At 43.8% G+C, this 26,264-nt stretch overlaps 1 protein-coding gene across 2 annotated transcripts in view; it reads right to left on the bottom strand.

Annotated features, from left to right (window-relative positions):
• DELE1 (DAP3 binding cell death enhancer 1) overlaps positions 1 to 25,001 on the bottom strand; it is an 87,067-nt gene extending 62,066 nt beyond the window's left edge. Inside the window, exons 1-3 of one of the 2 annotated variants that reach the window (XM_086931349.1) lie at positions 24,834 to 25,001; positions 9,216 to 9,336; positions 2,200 to 2,314 (exon numbers count right to left, since the gene is read on the bottom strand). In XM_086931349.1, coding sequence (XP_086787475.1) covers positions 2,200 to 2,314; positions 9,216 to 9,336; positions 24,834 to 24,864 — 267 coding nt within the window. In that variant the 5' untranslated portion in view covers positions 24,865 to 25,001. The remainder of the gene's footprint in view (positions 1 to 2,199; positions 2,315 to 9,215; positions 9,337 to 24,833) is intronic. The other variant, XM_086931350.1, reaches the window with a different exon arrangement.
• Positions 25,002 to 26,264: the final 1,263 nt, after the last annotated feature.

Here is a 26,264-nt window from a genome sequence, read left to right on the forward strand (position 1 = left end):
AAGAGTACTTACAAAGCCATTTATTGCCGCGTGTTCCCAGCTGCTTCCCGGCAGTGATAAACAGAAGACTTTGCAACCAACTTTCAAGAGTGCAGCAGTCTCTTTCTTGAAGTTCTGTTGTGGTTAACTGCAACCTGAGGGCTGTGTGCCAAGAGCGATAAACCCTTGCAAAAGGTTAGCACTGTTAATCTTCAGGAAAGTACAACTAATTGGGTAGTGAGTGGTTCCGTACCATATTGCCCCTAAAAGTAACATGGAGAATCGCATGCGGGTCTGCTCTGAGAATTTGTAAAATTGAGTAACTACGAGGCCCAGAACTCTACTAGGGGAAGACAGCTACGCAATTAAATGTATCACAGGTGTTTTTGATGGGTGGAACCGGTCATCTCTTGGAAGTACAGCGTGTGCCGAAACCTGTCTAGTCAGGATGCAATGAAATAATGCAAAATAATTTACATTAAGCAGAAATACAGATCTATGGATGACTTGCATCAGTGCAGCAGTCTCTTTTTCTTAAGTTTAAGTTAAGGAGATGTATAGAGCGCATACCTGCCCAAGGGCTTCCTAGCACTAGGAGGCCAATACAATCCAGAAGTTAGAAGGGAATTAGTGGTATTGATGGAACAGCCAGGTTTTAATCATTTTTCTGAAAGTTGATTCGGTCTCCAGAAATCTAGATTCATGTGGAAGAGAATTCCACAGCTAGGGTGCCAGAATAATTTCTCGGAATTTAAGGGCAAAGGACAGAGAGATGTTCCATGGCACAAGGTGGGCATAGAAGAGTGCAAAGTTTTAAATACTTATCTCCTAATAGTCCATATTTCCAGCAACGAGTGTAGGATTAGGACGTCTTCCACAACATAATATTATGGTTCTAATTAATTGTTCTTTGAAGCCCTTAGTTAAGAAACGTTTATGAACTTTTTAGACAATCTATTTTTAAACAGAGCTTGGAGTATAAGATTTTGGATTGTGAATGCCAGTTCCATACAGAGGTTCTGCTTAAACATCCCAAATGTCAAACTTTTTGCAGAACAGGTGGTGGCAGGCGTTAAGAGTTAGGATAAGGAAACCCCACACTGCCCCAAATTCCCACGTAGAATGGAGATCAGGGTGTGTCCTTCGATATTTCTACCTTGTATTGGTGGAGGACCAAATCCTCTCTACCTAGTGCCATGTGTATGATTCTAAAAATGCAACCTATAAAAGATAACCAGTATTAATCTGTCTAACCAACAGCATTGGACATTTGAGCTAAATCATAGAGTGAAAAATTGTTGCGAGCGAAAGACACAGGGTGAACTGATTCAATGGCAATTAAACTTGATGTTATTTCATTCCTTTGGTACATTTTTATTTCTAACAACTATTTGCAGCATTACAAAAAATGCATACAGGTTACGGACTTCATATACAGTTGGGTATCTTCAAAATACGCTTTTATTCCTATTACTCTTAGCACAAGGTTACACACATCAGACATACACTCAACATGCAGTCATGGGTTTTCTGCGTAGCTACTCTGTTCTATAAGACAGGCCTACTGACTGAAATAGAACAGACACTCACAGGACAGATAATGCATCAAATGTTCCTCAACAGGAGCAGGTCCACCCACTGACTTAGATAAAAGACGTATACCAGAAGATGAAACTTACAGTATCTGCTGTTCACCTTGCACTATTTTCCCTTTTGCAATGGACTTACATGCTCATATGAGTAAATGCCACCAGTCAGCTGTGTTTAGAGGTAAGTTATTATGTTTACAGATTTAGAAGGATTTCCTTGACAGGGTGCCATTAATGAATTCAAGTTTTATAATAAAAGCAGGGCATGCGTTTTGACTATATCTCTGCACACTTTGACTATTTTATTTCAGCGAGTTATGATTCTGGGGTTCAAGCAATATTTACTTTTTGTTTCTGTGTACAATTCTAGATTCAGCAATTCTGAAGAAAAGTCGAAAGAGGTAATATTTTCTGTCAGGCCAGAATTCAAGCAAAGGTAAGAAACCTTAATATTATTCAGGTGTCTGGAATTGTGCTTCTTTCAAGGATGGTATTTTGTTTGCTTTAAGTACAAGAAGCAGCCTGACAACAGTGCTGAATGGAAGGGCGCTATCAATGGCACAGAAGGCATTTTAATGGAAAATTCAAAACCACCTAAAAATAGAGTACTGTAAATGATATCACCCCTTACCCAGCCAATAGCGTCCAGAGCACAGTACTGCGGTAGCTGCCTGCAGAAAGGTCGAAATGTCTTCTCTCGTCCTCGGCCCCCTCCATTCTGTCCATTTTCAGAGTTAGAGTGAAAGCTAAAGTAAAATAAAAATAGAGGATTCGAAAACGCATTCAATGAGGACATATATGTTCATGGTTCAATGAGGTGAAGGCTGTCTCCTGTTCACAAATGGGAGTACACTTTGGGTGTCCTTCAACCCTCCAACGCAAAGACAGACCTAGACAGTAAAAAGACGGAGCATGGCTTTTGGGTACAATGGATGAAAACCACGTTTATGGAGAAAAAGAGCAGCAGAGCAGCACAGCGCAGCATTTTCGAGCTGGGCAGTGGACTTTCGTCTCAATAGTCCTTGGATAGGTCTCACTGTCCAAGTTTCATTTTTTCAGTAATATAGGTCTCTGTCTCATGCCCTGCTCACGTTTCGCCTGGCCACAAAGAGTGCATGTCTTCTGTTTCCCCGTGTGAATGCCCCTGTCTCCTTTGTCTATCCCATCCGAAACACATGTCTGCATCTACCTGTCCCTGTGATCCATGTCTCAATGGGCAGTTCTTCTGATGCATGTTATGTCCCTGACTGTGGCTGCGTCTTCGTTCTTTACCTTGTTTCTCTGTCCCCAGTGCCTCTTGTCCCACCATGTCTCCCTGTCACCACGTGTCTTCCTTCAGCCCATTTCTCTTCACCTCCATATCTGTCCCCATCTCATGTCTAGATCTCCTATTTCCTGGCGGTTCCATCGCCCTGCCGATTTCTACATATGTCTATGTCTGATTTGTCCTACCCACTTGCTGTGTCACTCCATCCACGTATCGGTTTCCCTTTACAATGTTTGTTCATCCGTGCCTCTATACTACTTGTTGTTATGTATGTACCTCCAGGTTTCCACATTTGTGTCTGTCTGTGCAGTCGCGTCCAGGTCTGTGCTTTCCTATCACCAAATACTGGCTGTCATATTCCAATTGCCCCATGTTGTCCCTTCCTGTCCTCCTTTCCACGTCGCCCCTCTGTGTTGATGTATTCTCGGAGTACTGGGATGCCTGCCCATGTCCAGGCGGTCTTCCTCTCCCTGTTCCAGTGTCTACTTCTGTCTTAGATCCCTGGTGTCTCCATGCTCCAGGGACCTTGACCCCAAGAACACCGTCAACCACCAAGTTGCTGACATCGAGTATGTTTTCCAGGAGTTCAGATGTCCAACCAGAGTGTTCGGATTCTGTTGAGGTATCTCTTCCTCAGTATGTACTATGTAGGTTGTGTATTAAACGGGAGATGTCAGTGCCTCCTAGTCTCAGTTTTATCCCGACCGATGTTTCGGGTGGGTAAGAAATGGCATCAGTGGGCATTTTTGGCTGGAGGTTTGCAGTATAATAGGCATTGGCAGCGGTCACTCGTCCTCGATGGGTAGTGGATTTATGCCCTGGATTGTGTGCAGTCATTGGATGTCTGGTTGTGTCTGGCTAATGTGCTTGAATGTGAATTACTTATGTTCGGGTCATGCAGATGGCAACTTGCTTCTCTGATAAACGGGTCCCTAAGGATGGAGGGCGTACATTTTTTTGTTATGCCAAATAGTTACTCGGAGGTCAGGGTGTGGATAGAAGTATCACCCTTCAGTTGTCAGTCACCTGATTTGATGTCGGTTTGGGGTGGGTAGTACAAGCCTGAATGCATTGAATCAGAAGGTTTAGGAGTAAGTTGTGTTTTTGTAAGCTTGGCTGAAAAGGTTTCAGTCCACTTGGCCAGTGGGGTGAGGAGAGAATGAAAACACTTCAGTGCGGGTTAGGTATGATGGCTCATAGTGTAGTGTTAGATTGCCTCTGAGATACATGTCTTTCCTCTGCTGGGTGAGTGTTAACTTTTCACCACCTTGGGTCCATTATTACACCTAGTTTTTTTCTTGGTGTTATTTTGGCTTGGAGCGGGTGCACAATCTGACTAGCCAGGTTACTGAGATAACGATTTCAGGCAGATTGCAACATATGAGTATTTCAATCTTATAAATACTCAGAGGACTTTTACTTGCACATATTGAAGAAGATCTGGAGCGTCAGTGGCAGTCTGTTTCAAGTGAAATGTATTTGAGGAGTAATCTGCACAGTTAAAGAAGGTAAGGCCCCAGGAGGGAAATCAATGAAATTACTGGTGATTTATGTATTGAAAAGAGGGGACTATGCCAGGCTTTACGAGACTCCACATGTGATCTGGAGTGTCTACGTATTAAGAAGCCAGGTACATGGTTTGTAAGCTATCAAAAAGGAAATAGATCATCCAAGCAAGGGTGTTGTCCTCAGTACCCAGGTTCTCGATCCTGCTAGTAAAGTGTATAGATTTCTAGACAGTCAAAGGAAGAGGACTGGATTGCTGCAACATTATTATTCTTGGTAAGATGCAAGACATCACACATTAATTTTAAGAGATTATGTATCCCATATTGGCTAGTTTAAAGACTATATGAGAGTTTCATTTTTTTGTGGGTTTAAGGTGAGAAAGTTCTCAGAAATACTGGATTGAATACTGAGATGGACAGATTTCTTTTGGTTATCTGCAGCAATACTTTCAGTAGGACAAGGTAAACGTGGCCTGCATAGCACAATTTGCTCCCTAGCAGAGGTAGGTGTATGTCAGGTAGGTGTACATCAGTTGTTCTGAACGAGCAGTTGGTGAGTCAAATGTATTTACTTACCTGTAAATATAAATCAGTCTTCTTTGAAAATATAGCACGGATGGAACATGGAGTTTGAGATGGCTGTAGATGTTAGGATGAATATGTCTGGAGGGAGCAGGTTTGGGATAGGTCTGTACTATAAACATTTACGTTCTTGAAACGTGATTTTAACTGTTCACACACCAAACTGGACAAGGGCTCTCTGTTGAGCGTCAGTACTGAGACACACACATTAAGGAAGGGGACTGTAGCTTCTTTGGGGCATCAGTCAAGGGGAATCACACTATAGTAACCAAGTGTTTTAGATCACATGGAGATGAGCGGTGGGATGCGCTCGAGAGGTTTTTTTCAATGTGTATGCATGAGTGTTTGAGTCCAGTGCAGTGGTCTGCCGTATGGTCTGTAGAGGAATGGCGGTTAGTAGCATCTGCATTCAGTGCATTATTGGTCTCAAGTGAGCACACCAATCAAAAGGCTACCTCCAAAGATTGTTGCTTTTATTTAATTCCAATAACAACCAGGACGAATATCTGGACCATCTCTCAGCCGCAGTGGAGGTTCCCAGCAAGTAATATGTGAGACTGTAGCTCAGACATGAAGCAGAACAGGGTAAAATTGTATATCAGATCATTAAATATTAATTATTTAACAGCTTTATACTGCGACGAACATCGTAAGGTATGAGGGCGTTTAAAGAGCAGCAGTGAGACAACGGTCTTGTGGATAACACACTAACGCAAATGAGATAATCGATGGAACAAGCAGAGAATTAGTGATAGCTACAATATAGGGAGTTAGGGAAGAAGGAGGAAGAGGGAAATGAGAACTCGAAAGAAGAGCAGAATGGGAGAGAATACTGAGGAGGGCGAAGAAAGAGGAGTGTGAAAGAAGAGGATGGGAATAAAGTGAGGACTAGAGAGCAGAACAAAATAGAGGGAATGAATGAATGGATAGTAGAGGGAGAGGGAAGGAGGTGAGCAAGAACAGAACAACAAGAGGGTATGATGGTGACGGGGAGCATGAGAGTGGAAAAGGAAAGAAAAGGAGAGAGTGAGTTGAGGACTAAACAGGAAGCATAGGAGGGTGCAAGGACATATTAGTGCGATATGTTGAAAAGAGGAGGAGGCTGTGCTGTAACACAACTAAATGTATGGTGGGGGGCCTGTGTCTCCCATATCTCATGGATACTGGGTGTTGAGCCTCCTGTGCCACCGGGGCTGCAGGGGTCTAGGTTATGTCCCTGGAAGGGGCAGGAGCAGAGGAAGAATTGGAGGGGAGTAAGAGCAGAGGAGAAAGTGAAAAGGGGGATGGGAAGAGAAAACAGAGAGGACACGGGGGGAGGAGTAAGTGGGAAGTAGAGAAAGAAGGCAAGGAATATTTAGAGATAGAAGGGAGGGAGCGGCCCCAGAGGAGGGAAAGGTTGGTAGAGGAGGAGAGCGAGTGCCAAGGAGCGAGAATAAACAGCTGGAGAGAGAGGGAAAGAGCGAGAAGTAGATAAAGGTTGAGAAAGGTGTGGTTGAAGTGAGGTTAGAACAAGAGTAGGGGAGAAAATGGGAATCCGAAAGAGTGGAAAAAAAGAGAAAACTACAGAATGGCTAAAAACGAAATGGAAGGAAAGAGGAGTCATGCGGAAGAGAAGTGCAAAGCAAGACTGTTTGCAGAAGCAGGCTATTGAAATTACAAGAAGATTTAAAGAGATAAGTACAGTCTAAATGAATGTGCATTTAGGTGCTTGCAGAAATACATCGGCATGAGTTTCATTCTGAAGTTTGCCAAGAGATATGTTCAAAGAATAGAAACTGCTCCTGAGAAGGACTGATGTTGAGTGTGCAGACTATTGAAACAGGGTGGTTTGAGAAGTTCTGGAGCCACCAGATCGTTTGAGGAGGCCGGAAAGGTAGGGTAGGGAGCTGACATGGACAAAAAGCCTAGCATGAATGTTATTCTAGCTTTAATAGAGCCAATGGAGCTCGGCGAGGATAGCAGTGAAATGGATGAATTTATTGGTTGATGACAATTCTGGCTGAAGCATACATGCAGTTTTCAGAGGCAGGAGAGCTGTTTAAGGGATGACTGCAACAACCGCTTTGCCAAAAACCAGCTAGAAAGAATCCGAGCAAGGGCCACTGATTGTAGAAAAGAAGATGACATAAGCAACGTGGTCTTCAGGGCTCGCAGGTAAAAGTGAGTCGCTTTGGAGAGCCTGTTGATGTGAGCGATCATGGCTAGAGAGGAGTTCAGGGCAATACCAAGTGAAGAAACAGTGGGAGAGAGTGAAGGGGAAAAGACGGGGAAGTTGAGATTGTTTACCTGATCCGGGTTCAAGGACGTTTTGAACTTGGGAGTGAACAAGACAAATCCATTTTTATGCGGGTTTAAGGTGAGAAAGTTCTCAGTCATACCGGATTGAATACTGCGAAGGACAGATATTTTATTGGTCATCTGCAGTGTTACTTTCAGCAGGACTAGGTAAATGTGGCCTCCGCAGCAAAATGTGTACCCTAGCAGAGGTATGTGTATGTCAGTTGTTTTGATCGGGCAGTTGATTATCTAAATGCTCTTTTTATTTATCTGCAAATAAAAGTTATTCTTCTTTGAATATTCGCCACGGATTGGACATGGAGTTTATTGAGAGCGATTCAAGGTTATTCTATCTTAGAGTTTCTAAGCTTTATTCCTCCTAAAGTAAGCCTTGGCAGCTCGCCTTCAATACCCCTGAATAATGAAGGTGCAAAGCAATGGGATTGGAAAAGCAATGGTGGCCCTGGAACACTGGTGGTAAACAAGAGTCCCCGCACACGAAGCTGCTCAGTTACCCCGAATGAACAGAGAACTCCAAGAAAATGCCTCACATAGGAAATTGGATTACATTTCTTTAAGACTGCAGTCAGTCGATCCAAACATTTTCAGACTTTTCAAGGTCCTTTTGCAGCCACAAAAGAAAGTGTTAAATCAAGTTTCCCGTCAAGTGGAGCACCAAGTGCAATCCCTTATTTCTCCTTGAAAACATATATCTGAAGATAGAAGTCATAAAAGCCCTACTAAATTATTGCTTCATTCAGAGAACCTATCAAGAAAGTGACTGAGAAGGTTAATGTGCAAGTAGTCTGGGGAGGCAATATAATAACTACGCTGGGGATAACAGTTTAGGTTTTTGTGTCATTGATTTAAAGCAAACTCTCCATCTCAGTTTTGGGTTTTATTTGGGCAAGCTTGATGATTTTGAAAATAATTTATGATTAAAGTTATTTGTTTTTGCCGTTGCGAGTCCATGTCAGAAGAAGCAGGGAGGCAGGCTCAGAGGGAACCAACAAGAAGTATGAGTTGTATCCAGCAGGCATAGATGGGGGTGAGCACAATAAGAGGAAGATTCCTCTAGATGTGGGGGGCTCAAAAAGGTTCAACTTGAAGAGGCAGACAGAATAATTCTACTAGCAAAGGTGGAGAAATGTGGGCTAGAGTAGGGTCAGGATGAGGAACGTGGGAGCAAAAGAGGGATTCTACCGGTATTGGGGGACTAGGAAGATTCTGCTAAACTCAACTCAAACTTGAAAGTTTGGAAATAATGTGTGTTTTGATCTATTTATTTTTGCTGGTGCATACTAGTAGGGAGGGGGGGGGGAGTATCAGAGGGAACAGAAATTGTGATTGAGGGGTGGGGTTTGAGGTAACTAGCTAGCAATACAGAGGTGCACCGGTAGGCATAGAAGTGGATGAGCAGAATAAGATGGGGAGCTCTGAGAAGTTTCGACCTCAAGGGACCATGGCAGAATTCGCCATGCTTAGGATAAGGAGCAGAGGGCAATGGATTATCCTAGAAAAGGAGGGAGAGGTGTGTGAATGAGGACAAGAAGAGGTACTTCTGTGGGAGAGGGAAATTCTATCTGAGTGAGGAAGGAGCGGGGAAGGAATTCTGCTAGTAAGGAGGGCAGTGAGGGGACTTTTTCGAAATTAACTTAGCAGTATTGCAGTAGATACATTAGTTATGAACTTTTTGTAAAACTAAATATCATGGGTCCCCTAAGCCTCGGTCTATTCCTTAGCCTGCAGAAAGCCAGCCTATTCTCCCATTGCACTGCCTCTGTCTATTCCTTAGACTGCAGAAAGCTAGCCTATTCTCACCTTGCACCTGAAAGTTAAAGTGGTAAAGGCAGCATATAACTAAAGACAAAAAATTAAAATAAAAAAAAGATATGGCATCACAGACCACAAAAATAACTGGGTGACAATATCTGCCAAACCTTTGGTGAGAAAGATTTCGCCCAGCCTACTGACATTTACAAAACTAAATATGGAAGTGACTCGCAACTGTACCTTTTGATGCTCGAGCTCGACCCTGCAGGAAGTAATCCAGAAGAGTTTAGGACGTCAACTTCGGTGTGAGGTGCAGCATGCAGAGAGCTTGAGACATTCGCCGAATGGAAACGTTGTAGAGCTGAAACGGGAGCAAACAGACATTTCAGAAAATTGTTCACAACAAAGGGGAAAGAGCCGAGGTCAAAGTTACCAAAAATACACTAAAACCTCGTTAGAGCATTTGACACAGGTGAACATGCTGCTATATTCTTGTCTCTTTATGAAGCCACGTTATGCGCTTTGACATATCCCAATGAACCATGCTCAGAGCTTTACGCTAAAATGCACGTCTTAACAGGCAGTCAGTGAAGTGTAGCTGCCATCAACCTAAATTTCACTGGTTGCCTGTTGAGAACAGTAATTAACAAAATGGTTTAATTTATCTTCATTCGTGCTCCTGGTACTTCACTCGGCAGGAGAAGTGTGGCTCAGGGGTTAGAGGCGGCAGACCCGGAAGCTGAGATCAGCCCTGGACCAGGGTTCAATTCCCCGCCTCGGTGGGTCTTGGGCTAAAAAATTCCACGGACTCGATAATTCTCGCTCTGGTGCCTTCTCGACTCACGGGTTCACACTCTGCGACTCTGGGCAATAGCTTGCTTAATCTCCACAACGGCCCCTCGCGGCGGGATGCCTGGCTTTCACCTTGTGGATACCCTGCCGGGGTTATCTCACAGGGGAATACCAGGACTGGTTCCCTAAGCAAGGGCCGGGAAACCCACTGCGGGTAGCTGTGCGCTATATAAGCTCAAACACATTTACATTTACATTGCTTATTCACTCATCATGGTTATCCCATGTGTACATCACTCTAGGACAGGAGGTCCGTACTCTGTGCTACAGCCTTTTGGAATATGCGTCCTCACGCTGCCTTTACATCAAAAAAACGTATGTAGTTTAAGAAACAACTGAACACATTCTTCTTTACAAGCTGAATTTCAACATTGGAATCTTGTGCCGTGATAACGATGATAATAAGAATAATGAATCACTCAATGAAATAACAGGGCACCAGTTCCTACCCAGGTTGTTCAGTAAGCTGTAAAACGGCAGACATGCTGTACGATCAATTCTTTTTCTAGTATCATTTGTTCCTAGTGATTTTTATTTCGCCAAAATCTACGTTTGGTGATTTCTAATTTGCCACCATGTATTTTACTTATTTGATCTCGCCTAGCATCATATGCGCTGCCTTTTAAAGACATGCTGTATCTACAACGTGGGCTTCGAGCACGTCCCATCTTTTTCATTGGTTCCTATTGCTGCCCTTCGTAAATGCCTGCTTTTGTTTGGTGAATATGCTTAATAGTCCCTCCTTTTGGTCTTTTGTAACCTCCCATGAGGACTGCCTCTGTTACATGTATCATTTCACTTGTCCCATTATATCAACTGTTAAAGGAACTTTTTTCTTCATGGTGTAAGAGTAGTTCACACAAGGGAGCGCTCTATGTTTTCACTCTTCTGAGGTTTTTTGTAAACAGGACCGTAATCCTTAGCTCGTCACATTTACTGCTTATGCGAAGACTGAGATCAAATGTCAGACGTGGTTCCCCCAAGGGTGACTGTTTACCTTTCTTTATCTACATCCTCCAGTCCTCTTCCTCCTGCCCGCACACCATAGCGATCTGCTGTCTGCTTGCGCTGACCTGTGCTTTGTGGGTGGGGCATGACGGGAACTACGTTTGTTTGTGAAGCTGTTCAGGCTGAGCTGTGTATTCTGTTTTTTAAGTATACGGTGCAGTCTGGAGAGGAGCTTTGGGCTCTTACAGCACGTGCCTCACATCCAGTGTTATGCACCAACCTGTGGGCAAGGGACGCCTCTCTGATGTGCTGTGAATAAAATAGGAAAAAACACAGTTGATGGAGAGAATGCAGAACAATGTCTTACATTCACCCCAGTACAAAGATCTGGGCCTAAATCCATCGACGTGAGTCCCTTGCTCACTTTGCCACTGGATTCAAGCAAGCCGGGCTGAAGACGGCTGGAATGCCAGAAACCGGTCCTCGGAAGCTTGTTTCCGGTCTAGGGAAGGCATAGCTTGGCAGTTCGGGCTGGACTGTTCCCATGAGGCACAGGGTCAGACTGATTTGCATATAGCCATGTCTGAACTGGGGTGGCAGAGTGGGCTAAAGAACGGTGATGGATCAAACCCAGATCGTTTGATTGGTTCAGATGCTCCGTCCATCACCACCCCCTTTTGTACCGTGAATAAAATAGGCTCACTTGGAACTGACCATTTAGCAATGCAGTGCATTACATTAAATCTCTGTAGCACTTAAATACTACTGCTTAATCAAGTATCTCTCATGCCTGATTATGCAGAGTACAGACACTATTCTGCAGCAGGTAAAGACATTACAGGTGTGGACAAGTAAAAGACCGACATCAGCATTTCCCGACAGTAGCAGGGGACATAATAGCCAAAGTGACAAAACAAAACAAAAAAAGGAGGTCACCGGTATGATCAGTCTGAGCACCTAAGCGGCATACACGTATTTATGAAAGCAAGGTTCAGTGGTGGTACTGACCCGTTTCCTGAAGAATTTGCCTCAAAATCAACAGGCAATGAAACATGTTGGCCCTTTATGACGAAAAGAGGCAACAGAGTGTCCTTTTAATGTGAGAAAACCCACATTGTAGAATAAAGGTTATAAGCTAGTGTTGGTAATAGCTCATTTTTAACAAAATTAAGTGGTTCCTAAATGTTAGGATACACTTGATGGGGTCAGTTTTTTTGCACTTAAACACTACTTCAGTGCTTTTAACCAGTACAGTCACGACTGGTTGTACTGCACACTCACCACACGTGCACTTCACTATTATCATTATTCATATTTTCTTTATTTTTTGCGTTCCTTTAAGGTACAGGTGTGCTGATGATGAGAACCTGAGTCCACTGGTGAGAACCAACCAGTGGACTCCCATGGTGTTTCTTCCGTGAGGCACCTCGTATCATTGCACATTATTTTTGCACTCTTGGCACTTTATTGGCACTTATGTGTGCAATTTGAATCTGTAGTGATTACACTTAGCACTGGGTTGCACTAATGGGGAACATTTTTACAAATAGAACAGGGACCTGAAGAGGTAGACAGTGTAGGATTCACTGCCCATGCAGCACACGAAGTCGTGATAGCTACTGATTAATACTAGGTCCACTTGGATCTGTTCTAGAAAATAGGCCAGTTCATCATTATGTTTTGTTTGAAAGACATTACAGGAACAACAAGGCTTTGTAACTTTTTTCTACTGTAAAATCTTTAGCTGGGTATATATTGCTGTCAGCAGCGAAGATCCAGAACTTAAGGACACAATATGAATAATCTAATATGCATTGGCAGCTTGGAAACAGAAAAATAACTTAAGCTCCCTCGCAAGTGGTGCAACATTCCCCCCTATTGACAAATATTCAAGAAATGCATCGAACAAAATTGACATTGGAGTGCAATTGTTTTCCAATAATACTGGCTAAGCAGAATCCGTTTGATGCATCTTCTTGACAAAATAGATTTTATACAAGAAAAATTAGGCTGCTTTTCAGTCACTCTCTAAATACATCCCCTTAGACTTGCGCTCTTTTGTTGTCACAATGTCGGATGTATTTGTGAAATAAACCGCAGCTTCGCAGAAGCAGTCATTTCATGTGATGCAAACATTATTTGATTCCATGTAGGCCTGAAAGTATTTTGTTCCTGTGCCTTTTTCCACTGTCCTTTTGAATGGAATAGGCAGTAAGGGAGGACCAAACTGTTCTCTCTGAATAAGTGTTTTTTTTGGGGGGGGGAGGGCCACTTAGGCACTCATCTGGAACAGGAAATGCTTTGGGGAGGTGGGCGCCAAATGTGTTTAAGGTGACAGAATGATGGTTTGTAAGTCTCGGCTAGACAGCGCACATCCCGGCAACAAAAAGCCTATGACTGATGTAACAGTATATTACGTTTTTATGGGTTTCGGAGTAGCGTGCTACTCCCAAAACAGCACTTCAACGCCCCATCAGGGGTAACAAGCGCTACATAAATGCAAACCTTTTTCCCTCTTCTATCCCTCCGCTATCCTTCACAATCCAAATAATTTACAAATATCCACCACTCAAATTACTTTCATATTTCACTATACTAATTCACCACTAATACTTTCTAGGTTCCGGAGTAGAGTGCTACTCGCTGAAAAAGCACTTTGACGCCTCAGCATCGGTAGTAAGCGCGAAATAAATGCAATTACAATAAAAAGCGTTTGTAAATTGGCCATCAGGGCAAAGCCAATAGGTCTCAGCCATCCAAGAGCTATAGGTGTTGCCTATGTTAATGCATTTATGTATGGTGCTTAAAGCAGCGAATGGCAGAACTACAGGTGATACACCCCCTGCATTCACCTATCAATCATCAACAAAAAACTCTATGCTGGACTATACCTTTGTGTTCCTAACTCTCTTTAATGAAATGTTCTCATTTAGTATGGGCGACAAAGCCAATAGCGATCACCGTCCCCAGGAACTTATATTGCGCACAAATATCCCAAGATTTATGAAATGGAAGGGCCTATCAGGCACAACCACTACAATCAACTTTAGGAAAATAAAATTCACGCAAGCTAACTTCCAGGAAGCTGCTAAATTTCTATTTGAAACAAGGGGTGGTGAGGGACAGAGTCTCTGAATTAAGCAGAAAACTCTCACCCAGTCAAGAGATCAGGGCTAGATCCAAAACCGTTTTTTAGCTCACTGCACCATCCCAGTTTCAGAACCTGGCTGTATGCAAATTAGTCTGTTCCTGTCCCAGTGCATGATGGGAACAGGGCAAACCAAACTACAAAAGCCAATTCTTACACTGGGAAGGAAACAAGCTCCCGGGGACCGGTTTCTGGCATTACAGCCGTCTTCGGCCCGGTTTGCTTGAATCCTGATGGTGCAATGAGCAAGGGACTCACATCTGAGTATACCCTTGCACGCTTAGGGTGGACAAAAATATTTACAACAAGGGGTGGTGAGGGACAGAGTCTCTGAATTAAGCAGAAAACTCTCACCCAGTCAAGAGATCAGGGCTAGATCCAACACCGTTTTTTAGCTCACTGCACCATCCCAGTTTCAGAACCTGGCTGTATGCAAATTAGTCTGTTCCTGTCCCAGTGCATGATGGGAACAGGGCAAACCAAACTACAAAAGCCAATTCTTACACTGGGAAGGAAACAAGCTCCCGGGGACCGGTTTCTGGCATTACAGCCGTCTTCGGCCCGGTTTGCTTGAATCCTGATGGTGCAATGAGCAAGGGACTCACATCTGAGTATACCCTTCCACGCTTAGGGTGGACAAAAATATTTACAACAAGGGGTGGTGAGGGACAGAGTCTCTGAATTAAGCAGAAAACTCTCACCCAGTCATATAGCCAAGTTCTGAGCTGGGATGGGGCAGTGAGATAAATAACGGTGATGGATCAAGCCCTGATCTTTGGACTGGGTAAGAGTGGTCTGCTCAATTCAGACACTCTGTTCATCACCACCCCCTTTTCTGAATCGATTTTGGCCACTATAGGTGTGGCAGGGTATACTCAGACACGAGTCCCTTTCTCACTGCTCCATCAGGATTTAAGCAAGCCGGGCCGAAGACGGCTGAAATGCCAGAAACCGGTCCCCGGTAGCTTGTTTCCTTTCTGGTGAAGAATTGGCTTGGTAGTTTAGTCTGCCCTGTTCCCATGATGCACTGGGCCAGGGACAGACTGATTTGCATATAGCCAGGTTCTGAGCTGGGATGGGGCAGTGAGATAAATAACGGTGATGGATCAAGCCCTGATCTTTGGACTGGGTAAGAGTGGTCTGCTCAATTCAGACACTCTGTTCATCACCACCCCCTTTTCTGAATCGATTTTGGCCACTATAGGTGTGGCAGGGTATACTCAGACATGAGTCCCTTTCTCACTGCTCCATCAGGATTCAAGCAAGCCGGGCCGAAGACGGCTGAAATGCCAGAAACCGGTCCCCGGTAGCTTGTTTCCTTTCTGGTGAAGAATTGGCTTGGTAGTTTAGTCTGCCCTGTTCCCATGATGCACTGGGCCAGGGACAGACTGATTTGCATATAGCCAGGTTCTGAGCTGGGATGGGGCAGTGAGATAAATAACGGTGATGGATCAAGCCCTGATCTTTGGACTGGGTAAGAGTGGTCTGCTCAATTCAGACACTCTGTTCATCACCACCCCCTTTTCTGAATCGATTTTGGCCACTATAGGTGTGGCAGGGTATACTCAGACATGAGTCCCTTTCTCACTGCTCCATCAGGATTCAAGCAAGCCGGGCCGAAGACGGCTGAAATGCCAGAAACCGGTCCCCGGTAGCTTGTTTCCTTTCTGGTGAAGAATTGGCTTGGTAGTTTAGTCTGCCCTGTTCCCATGATGCACTGGGCCAGGGACAGACTGATTTGCATATAGCCAGGTTCTGAGCTGGGATGGGGCAGTGAGATAAATAACGGTGATGGATCAAGCCCTGATCTTTGGACTGGGTAAGAGTGGTCTGCTCAATTCAGACACTCTGTTCATCACCACCCCCTTTTCTGAATCGATTTTGGCCACTATAGGTGTGGCAGGGTATACTCAGACATGAGTCCCTTTCTCACTGCTCCATCAGGATTCAAGCAAGCCGGGCCGAAGACGGCTGAAATGCCAGAAACCGGTCCCCGGTAGCTTGTTTCCTTTCTGGTGAAGAATTGGCTTGGTAGTTTAGTCTGCCCTGTTCCCATGATGCACTGGGCCAGGGACAGACTGATTTGCATATAGCCAGGTTCTGAGCTGGGATGGGGCAGTGAGATAAATAACGGTGATGGATCAAGCCCTGATCTTTGGACTGGGTAAGAGTGGTCTGCTCAATTCAGACACTCTGTTCATCACCACCCCCTTTTCTAAATCAAATTTCTATTTGAATCACGGAAGGGGACAACAAAATAGAGATGGACAAATTATACACATGCCTTGGCAACATCATTCTCCGCCCTAATTAAATCTAAATCACAGCAGGGTTATAGAGGACACACTAACTTCACCATGCCGCAAAAGAGCAAGATAAAATCCATCAAAAATAGCATCAACTACTCTTTGTGGCAGGTGTGCCGGTCTCCAACCAATATCACAAAACTAGCTGAATTGCGACAGCAGAAAACACGACTGAAGAAAGCAATTTGGGATGCCAGGCATGATAACGAGGATATCCTATGGGCAAAACTGCATGTGACTACGTTGAAAAACAGTGCGAGATTCTGGGAAACAATAAAAAGATTCACCCATCTGATGCACGAGAATCTGTCTTTAAATATATCCGAGGAAGACTGGGCCACTTATCTTGGAAACCAGTTTCATCAAGGAAAAGCCTTATTGCACACAGAAACTAGCATGGATTCCACACAGTGGCCTATCATCTTGAAGCATCAATCCAACGAGGGAAATGCAACACCAGAGGAACGGTATGAAGGAGAATCACCGGGGTTCATACCCTTAAATGATTACAAAAAAATCAATCAAGAAGGGAAGGCAAGAAGGGGCACCGGGGCCGAATGGAATTCCACCCATGGTTTAAAAACAAGACACAGAATATGGGGCGAAACACTCAGTCCTCTGTTTAGGGAAATAAGAACGATAGGCCTACTCCCTCCATCCTGGTGGACTTCGATAATTTCACCAATTTTCAAATCAGGTGACAAGACGCAGCCTAAGAGTTACCGGTTAGTTGCCCTCTTAGACAATGAGGCAAAAAACTTTGCTAGCACTTTGCTGGACGAACTGCAACTCTGGGCTGAAGACAATTCGATCATTCCCCCTAAATCAAACTGGCTTCTCCAAATCTGTTGGGACCACAACAAGCATAAAAACTATGGCTCTGTTAATCGATAAGGCCGAGATCACAAGAACGCCACTACATTTGTGCTTCATCGATTACCGGGCAGCTTTCGATCATGTAAATCGTCACAAACTTTGGTTGAAACTGGCAGGCTGGGGCATTCCCCAGGCTTTTCTGCACCTGTTAATTAATCTGCATACTAAGACCTGGGTTCAAGTGAAGCTGGGTGACGGGTCAACACTATCGAGGAAAATTCCAACAACAAAAGGCCTGAAGCAAGGCTGCGTACTGGCACCAACGCTATTTAATCTGTTTCTTGCAGATCTGATCCCGCTATTAAATGCCAGTAAATCACACTCTGCAAAGATTGGGAACCTAGTACTACCATGCCTACTCTACGCTGATGACTTAGTATTGATCAGCAAAACGAAGGTAGGTCTACAGCGCCTTCTTGATATCACGTTTGATTACTCTGAGGATAACAACTTAAATATTAACCTGGAAAAAAAAAACATGACAATCAAAAAGAACCTTAAGAAAATACCTGTCTGGTTTTGGGATAAGACTCGAATAGACTCAGTTACAGAGTACAAATGTTTGGGGATGATCATTGACAAAGGTGGGCACTTTGTAACCCACAGAGATACAATTAAAAGGAAGGGCATAGCCTTAGCCGCCTCAATGAGAAACCTCAATTCCAAACTGACGGGTCCCTCACTTGCCCCACTGGTTGAAGTTATACGAGCACAACTCCTACCTACAATAACTTATGGGAGCGAGGCACAGAGGGGAAGGGACTCTAAGCCCTTGTATGTTGTGGTAGCAAAAGTGTATAGAATAATTTTTGGTTTACCAACACCAGTCTCTCCAGCACAAATTAGGCTCGAGTTTGGTGTTCAAAAACAGACCATTGCACGAAAAGGTGCAATAGTTATTTTCTGGGACAAAGTAAGGAAATCCAAATCAGGTACCCTTAATTGGCACTTGTGGTCTGAGCTACAACAGAAAGAAGCATCACCAGCTGCAAAATATTTGGCAACTAGCTTGTCCACTTTGGGTCTTTCTGAACTTTGGGCAACTCCTATAAGTCATTGCCTCCTTAAAAAAAAAATCAACAAAGAAAATAGTAAAGAATCAATCTTGGATTGAAGATAAGGCACGCCTAACAATTGTCGCTTATGTGGTACATCGCAAGAAGATTTGCTGCACCTTCTCTGCACATGCAAGGAACTAACAAAGGAAAGGAGACATCTTTAAAAACCCCTTTTTAATCAGAGAGGTATTCGCACACGGAGACAGGCTGTGTTGGCATGTTTCGCACACAAGGACACGCAGCTTAACTGCCGCTTTGTAAAATTATGCAAACAAGTGGAGAAGAAAATGCCTAGTCAGAACAGCAAATACAGCTGACAATAAAAAGTCAGACGCTGCTAAATAACTGCTTATTCCGTTAATGTACTGTAAACATCAATTGATTATAGCGTTTTTAATTGGTTTTAATAACTGATGACATGCAAGGAGATTTGTAGCAATGGTTTTAAGTTACTCTGCTAAATAAAATAAACTTAAAACTTGAATGTATGGCTCTGGTGATGTTTTTATTGATATACGCGAATGCACTAACATTGCCACCATCTATATACTTTGGTTGTGTTTCAGCTGATTTTATGCTAAACAAACTCCATTACATACAGACATATATGCATTTTGGCGAGTGGAGGTTAATTATTCTCTGATTTAGAAAGAGCAGGAATTGAAGCAACATGAAAGTTGAAACTCACTCAAACTAATTGCCCTTTCAATATGAAAGCACAGTTTTGAACACACCGTACTGATATAACCCGATTCTATCCAGTTGCAAACCCAAAAGAAACGGACAGGGAACTTGGGCTCCTCTGTCATTAAAGTAAGTCCCACTCACTTGGTTTCTCTTACTTTAAGTTCTCCTCAGGTTACTTGCAGGTCATTTTAGCAGAGAAGCACATAATATATCTATTAAGGGTAGCTAGATGCTGACATCAATTCTGTAGCATAGTGATTTTTTTCCGGACTAGGACCCTCGTGTTTCTGGGGCGGACTCTGAACAGTAGCTACATTATATGCAGGGAGGTGTTAGGGTGTAGTTATTGTTGAGGATGAGAATGTGCAGTGTGTGAGTGTATGCTGAGGAATAAAGAAGTATTTGTCTGCAGCTCCCGTGTGGCATGTTTCACTTACATGCTTCAGGGCTGGAGAAGACGTTACATATGGCAACGAGTAGGGAATATGTGCCCCGAAGAAAACAAGGATGCTTTCCCAGAGTTTGCAACAGTGCAGCAAACTGCTTGTGTGTCCTCGAATCTGCAACTAGTACATGTGGAGTCAAAGCCCTCCTCCAGCCCATACACGGCCAAAGAAGAAAGTGAAAGCCCTGCAGAGCACCACATGCAAAACGTCTGCCAAAACCACCATTGAAGCGTCCAACGGAAACACTGTGCTACGCCTTGAATACAGAACAATTACTCAAATGAAGCAGAAAGCTAATGGCAGCGACAACTAGGTACGAGAAACAGAGAATTTACTCACCGTCAAAGACAAGTGAAGCATTCTACGACCTCAGATCGTGCGTGGTGACCCAAGTTAAAGCATAAGGGTTGGGCTTACAGAAGTTGCAAGGGCCGCCGGGTATAGAGAAAGCTGTCTGAACAGCACATGCTCTAAGTGGCAGAAAAAGAGAGTGCAAAAGACAATGCAGCCGTGTTCCTGAAGCCACCACCACCCCTTGACACTTCTGAGAAAGAGAACATCGGGGCCAGGTGAGCTGCGTGGTTCGAAACATTCAGTGACCTCATAGGTGTACAAGAAGAAGGTGAAAAGGAGATTATCAAATACTTTAAAAACCTTGCAGGGGATGGAGTGAAATAAGTGCTAAAGAAAGTTTCACAGACTGATGCAAAAATCCTACCAGAAGGTAAAAGAAACGTTGGAGGGCAAGCTAAGCTCAATACCAAATCTCAGCTATAAAAGGTATATCTTCAACCAAGCACAACAACAGGTTGGTGAAACAATGGACAAATTGTTGAAAGGCTTGACACACATTAAACATTGCAAGTTCTGTGATCTCACCAAGGAAGTCATGTGACTCAGAGTCATTGGTGGCTGCTTTTCAGATTTGTTTATAAGGCGCATATTGAGAGAAAACAACAGCTTTGAGAAAATACTGAATGGATCCAAGCACAAAAGAACGAGCAGACCGAAAAGCAGCTGAAATAGAAGCAGGAACCGCCCACAATAAATCAGCCTTGGCTGTGAAAAGCAAGCTCCAGCAAAAATCAGATGCACGCAAGTCAACGTTTTCAAAGAAATCAAAGTTATGCTTCCAATCTGGATTTTCGTTTGCCCGTGAAGGTGAATGTCCACTCATTGGGTAGGACTGCAACGGTTGTGGGAAAAAGATTAATTACATAATTGTGTGCTGAGCTAAAAAACAAATCAAGTATGTGACGATGGAAAGAAAAGATGGACGCAAGAACGTTCTAGAGCACTCGCACCACTCTCACCAAACAAAAAAGCAACATTAGCTACGACAAATACAAACCACGCAAAATAAATTGTCATCAAGTTCATTGTACAAAGGCTCTTTAATGTCATTATTGAGTACCAGCGAGGTAGATGGGTGTGCGCTGATGGGGTCTACCAAAGGACAGCATACACATGTGGGGTTGGCAGCTTATAAATAAAATAACAATTCAAAGAAAACTCATCAAACAAAGACAAAACTTTAGCTGGACATTGTCCAAAAATCACGTTAAAAGTGATCAATCACCTAATAACTTTTATCACAGACAGTGGTGCGCCGATTAATGTCATGCCCGTGGAAAAATGTAACGACTTATACCCTGTGGCCCATCCATTGGGCACAAAGGCATACACATGGGCCACTTCTGAGCCACTGCAAAGCAAAGGGTCATTCACAGCGACAATGAGGCTCAAAAAAACATTGGTGAAAGCCACCATTCATATTCTCGAAAGGGACTTCGCTGAGTGCTTGCTTGCTCTGTTTTGCCACCGCTGCTGACCTGGGATTAATATCCCTCAACTACAACCTCTGTGCTCAGTCTAAGATCATGAGCAGATTCCCACTGTTGTTTCATGGCCTGGGAACACTCAAGAAAATAAAAGGGCAGCTTCACATCAATCAAGACATTCGCCTTTTGCTCAGTGACACCACAGAGTTGCTTTCCATTTACAAGAAGCTGTAGAGAAAGAGTTGTAAGTGCTTTTAAAGCATGACATCATTGAACGTTCCACAGGCCCCATGCTATGGGTTTCTCCCATAGTGGTAGTACCAAAGAACGTCAGTAATGAAGCAGCGCACAACTGCGTTGATATGTGACAGGCTAACAAAGCCACTGAGAGGGAGAGACACCCTGGTCTACACATAGAGGACATGATCATGCAATAGAATGGAGCCAAATTGTTTTCCCGTCTCAATCTGAATAAAGGATACAATCAACTTGAATTGGTGGAGAACTGTAAGTACATTACTACTTTTTTGACTCGTGGTTTGTTCAGATATAAGAGACCGAGTTTTGGAGTATCCTGGCTGCTGAGATATTTCATTATGTCATTTGCCGAGTAATCTAACCTGTTACACATGCTTTCAATTACCGTAATGTCATTCTGGTTTTTAGGAAAACACAGACAGAACACGACAAAACCCTTACCCAAGTGTGCCAGTTAATTGCTGATGCAGATTTCACTCTGTACACAGGAAAGTGTGAGTTTCACAAAATCAAACTCAGGTTTTTTGGGCACATATTCTCTAATGGGGGAATGACTCCTGGCCCAGATATGGTGCAAGTACTATCACATTGTGGCCTATGCCAGTCGGAGTCTGTGTGACACAGAATGTCCATACTCTCAGCCGGAGGAGTGTATGGCTGTGGTGTGGGCCTGCAAACATTTTCATATATTCCTCTATGAAAAACTATTCACTGTCATCACAGATCATCAGGCGTTACTCACAATTTTTGGGAACCCGAAGGCTAAGATGACCCCTCGCATTAAGAGGTGGGTGTTAAGACTGCAAGAGTACAACTACAAGATTGTGCACAAACCAGGAAAGGATCAAAACCCAGCAGAACACTTTTCACGAGTGCTGCTACATCATCAAAGTTCAACGTACGGAACAGCTGAAGCATGCCATAACTTTATTGTGAGATCCAGCACACCAGCAGTTCTATCAGTGGAACAAATCATTGCTGCCACAAATGCTGATAAAGACATAATCATCGTTAAAGAACTAATTGCTGCGCGGTCATGGAGAAGTACCCAGCCTCTTGCTGATGATGCTGAATTCCAAACGTTCAAAAACGTGCAGGACGAGTTAGCTGTCACTCAAGAAGGTATAATATTTAAAGGCTTGAGAATCATTATACCTGGAAACCTAAGACAGTGGGTTGAGCTGGCCCATGAAGGAAACTGTATCATAGGCACCAAAAGAGCCCTACGAGATCAAATGTGGTTGCCTCAACTAGATGAGGGAGTTAAGAAGGAGCTAAAAACTTGCCACATTTGCGATTGCTTGTCTCTGAAGGGGAGGCAAATATCTGACCTTCCTGCTCATGCCTGGGGGAGAGTTGTAGTTGACTTATTTGGACCTTTAGGAATATCTGAGTTTTTCTTTGGTGGAGGACCTATCTTTGACAACCCATGACAAGGTCATAGAAGGACTTGATGACATCTTTGCAACGTCGAACATTCCAGAAATCCTCAAATACAGCAAAGTGTTCAAAAAGTTCGTCGGATACCAAGGCGAATACCTCTTTGGCCCCAAGCCAATGGTGTAGTTCAACGATTTATGGGCACCCTCAAGAGTCATTCAACAAAAATCCATGGATGGTTGTCGTTGGAGCCACCAGCTGTTTTAGAGGCTCCTCCATTGGGGTAATTTCTGGTGCATATTGAATCTGTGGAGGTGCTGGGTGAGTGTGTGTGGGGGGGGGGGGGGTGCTACCATGCTAGGACTATTCTGTTCTTTATATAGGCCGTGGACAGGACTATGCAGACTTTGTGTGACTTTAGAGGTAGGGGGGAGTTGGGAGGGGGCTCTGTATTATTTTGTATGCTTTTGTTATGCATTATGATGTCATCCACATAAGTCGATTGCTCCCGTGGTTACATCTAGTTTGATTCTGCAGATGTCTCTGGTGTGCAGAGCCCTGCGATGAATGCGCAATTTGACAAATAAAATATGTTTAAAAAAAAATAAGAATCCATGGATGGAATTGGGGTTTATCAATCAACTCCTCATTCAACAAATGGTGAGAGTCCAGCCACCTTGCATTTTGGGCGAGCTATCAAAACAAAACTATCACAATTGACCTTGGATCGATCAGTGAATACTGACCAAGTTCGAGACATCGACGCAATTCGGAAAATGAAAACATATACCGATCAGCATCGTCATGCCCAGGTGAAACTCTAACAAAGGAGATTGGGTACTGGTTAAGCAGAAACAAAGACGGACACTCCTTTTGCCGCTGATCCTATACGGTTAGTGGTGTGCAAGGGACATATAACAGCACATTGTACTGGACAATCCATCACTCTGAGAACGTCACATTTCAGACACCTACAGAAGCACTTGTCGAGCACTGAAACCATGCTTAAGGCACCTCTGCCAGCAGGGCAGGCTCAAGCACCTGAGACCATATCACCGCTGTCCGATCAGTGAGGACCCCTGTCACCTAGTCCAGCAAGTGCAAGCACCTTGCTGAATGATTGATGAACTGTTGTTTTCGTGATGTTCACCACTTTTTATTTAACGAAGAGGGAGATGTAGCATATTGATGTTATGCAAACTTGGCCCTTGTGGTTCTGGGGCAAACTCTGAACAGGTCTTTAGTCATATGACGTTAGGTGTTAAGGGGCTGTTAATGTTGAGTATGAGAAAATACAGACCACCACAATCGTGCAGGCATTTTATTTTTCCCCTTTTTAGTAAGTTTAACAACTAAAAATTAAGACTTTGCAGCCATCGTATGTTCCTTCCTTCCAATGCGCCAACACATTTTGGATTTAATAGAGGCACAATATTTTGTTACGATCATAAAACGTGACTGCTACTGCGTATAGGAAAAGAAACTCTACTGCACTAGAAAACTCGCATCCAATTAAAAACACATCCTCCAAATGCACCACCATCTGAATTAACAATACGTGAAGCACAGCCAAAAATGAATAAAGCACAAACAGAACACATGCGGGTCTTATCAAAATGACAGATGTGGAATTACAGACATATCACACAAGCTAAATCGGCATTCCTGAGGGATGGCGCACGTCAGTTTCTTTATAAGGAGTAATCAAAAAGAAAAGTTGGGCACGCAGTTGCATTGAGGACATATGTCATGCACGCCAGGATAGACTTAACGCGGTTCCTGTATTTTGTGCTGCAGGTTTGACTCGGCATTAAGAGAAAGTCTCACACAACACAAACCAATGTCGAAGGGGCGGTTGGAACACATAACATACGGTGTTTTGGGGGCAAGGTGGCTCAAATTTAAGTACGGGCACGCTGGTTTTACCGTCAGGACTTTGTACAAGGGGAGGAGGAATACATGCCAGTAGATATAATCAGGACAAGTGCCAACAGCGTGAAGGTCAGGTTGCAAAATATGCCATTTTGCATGCATATGGCTGCCCCAAGATCATGTGGCAAAACTGCCGCAATTCCAAAGAAAGTAATAGAAAGTGTCTGTCGGTACAGGGGGGATTACCTCTTCCGACAAGGTTCGGGAGTCTCCACATTCTGAGCTGTGACAGGCACCCCTTCGGTGCTTGTCACGAGACTATCATCCGGGAAGTAAAAGAAGCTCTCATTGCTTAAGCCGCACAGCCATAGAGAGAAAGGGGCGGCTAGAGAGGTTTACAAAAGCGGAAAGAGTGAGCTGCGCGGTTAGAGTTAGAGGCTGGCCAACATTCGAGATGTAGACACAAAAAGAGGACTTGATCGAAAGATCGGGAAAAATATACGACTGCATTGGATGCAGATTTGTAAATATTTACTGTACGAATTAGTCCGGGGTGAAACAAAACACTTGACTCAGCTCCGTGTGAAGGGATGCATTGAAATTAAAGATATTTCTAACCGTTGCGATCCCGATCGTAGGTGTGAGAACGACAATGGCTGTGTAGGGAGCACGACGTTATCTTTTATTACTTTTTTTTTGCATTTTTCATATAGCGCAAACTCTACCCGAAGGTATTGGAGCGCTTTACACGAACACCGTATTTACAGTACACGACTTTGAGGCTCGAACCCTGGTTTTCCAGCACTAGCGTCGGGCGTTTATGGCGACGGACATCAATCCCGCCTCTCACTTTGTCGCTGAGCTGTTGTCTTTGCATGATTTTGTGAAAGTATTTTTAAAACAATCACAGGTGGGCATCCACGCTGATACACTGGCAGGTATTTTTTATTATGAAAGGGGCCGAAAACAAAGACATCTTAGCGTTTAAAAAAAGATTTTCCCAAAAACATTTAAAGGGGGCTGCTGAACAACAGTGACATTATTAATTCAAGGTAAAGACCATAATGCAAATTATCTATAGGAGAACATAAGAGCTTAAAATAAAAATATACATTATATACACAGAAACATGTTTTGTCACATCAGTCTTTGTAATGTAGCCAATGGACAGTGCCCAGTGACCACACTGACCAGGCACTAGGACCAGCCCGAGGGAAGGCCGAGGGCGGGAGGAAAGGGAGGAGCTGGGGGACGAAAGGGCAGTTCACTGCTGACCACCATGCCTGTAAGACACGAATAAAGAAGCTCCCTGATAAAGCAGTTGTCCGTGTGGTTAATAGGTCTGCGAGGACTCTACAACTGGCGACGAGGATTAAAGACACCCGGCGCGTGTGAATAGCCCCTGCAGCGACCGGCGACCGACTGGCCCGGAGCTCGCTGTGGTACACAAACAAGGATGCGTAGTCCAGGTGTAGTAGAAGATCCCTCTTTATTGACAGGTAGTTAGGTGGCAGGTTACAGGTTAGGAAGTTACAAGGAGAACCCCCACCAGGAGAGAGCTACCAGCTCCTCAGCCTGAGATGACCAACTCACAATCTCAACACCGTGAGGCACAGTAACATTCCATGATGTCACAGGACATTCTGATAAAGTGGTAGAGAGGGAAAATACATAGAA

The sequence above is a fragment of the Lissotriton vulgaris genome, chromosome 7, assembly GCF_964263255.1.
Source record: "Lissotriton vulgaris chromosome 7, aLisVul1.2, whole genome shotgun sequence".
In the NCBI taxonomy this organism is placed as follows: Eukaryota; Metazoa; Chordata; class Amphibia; order Caudata; family Salamandridae; genus Lissotriton; species Lissotriton vulgaris.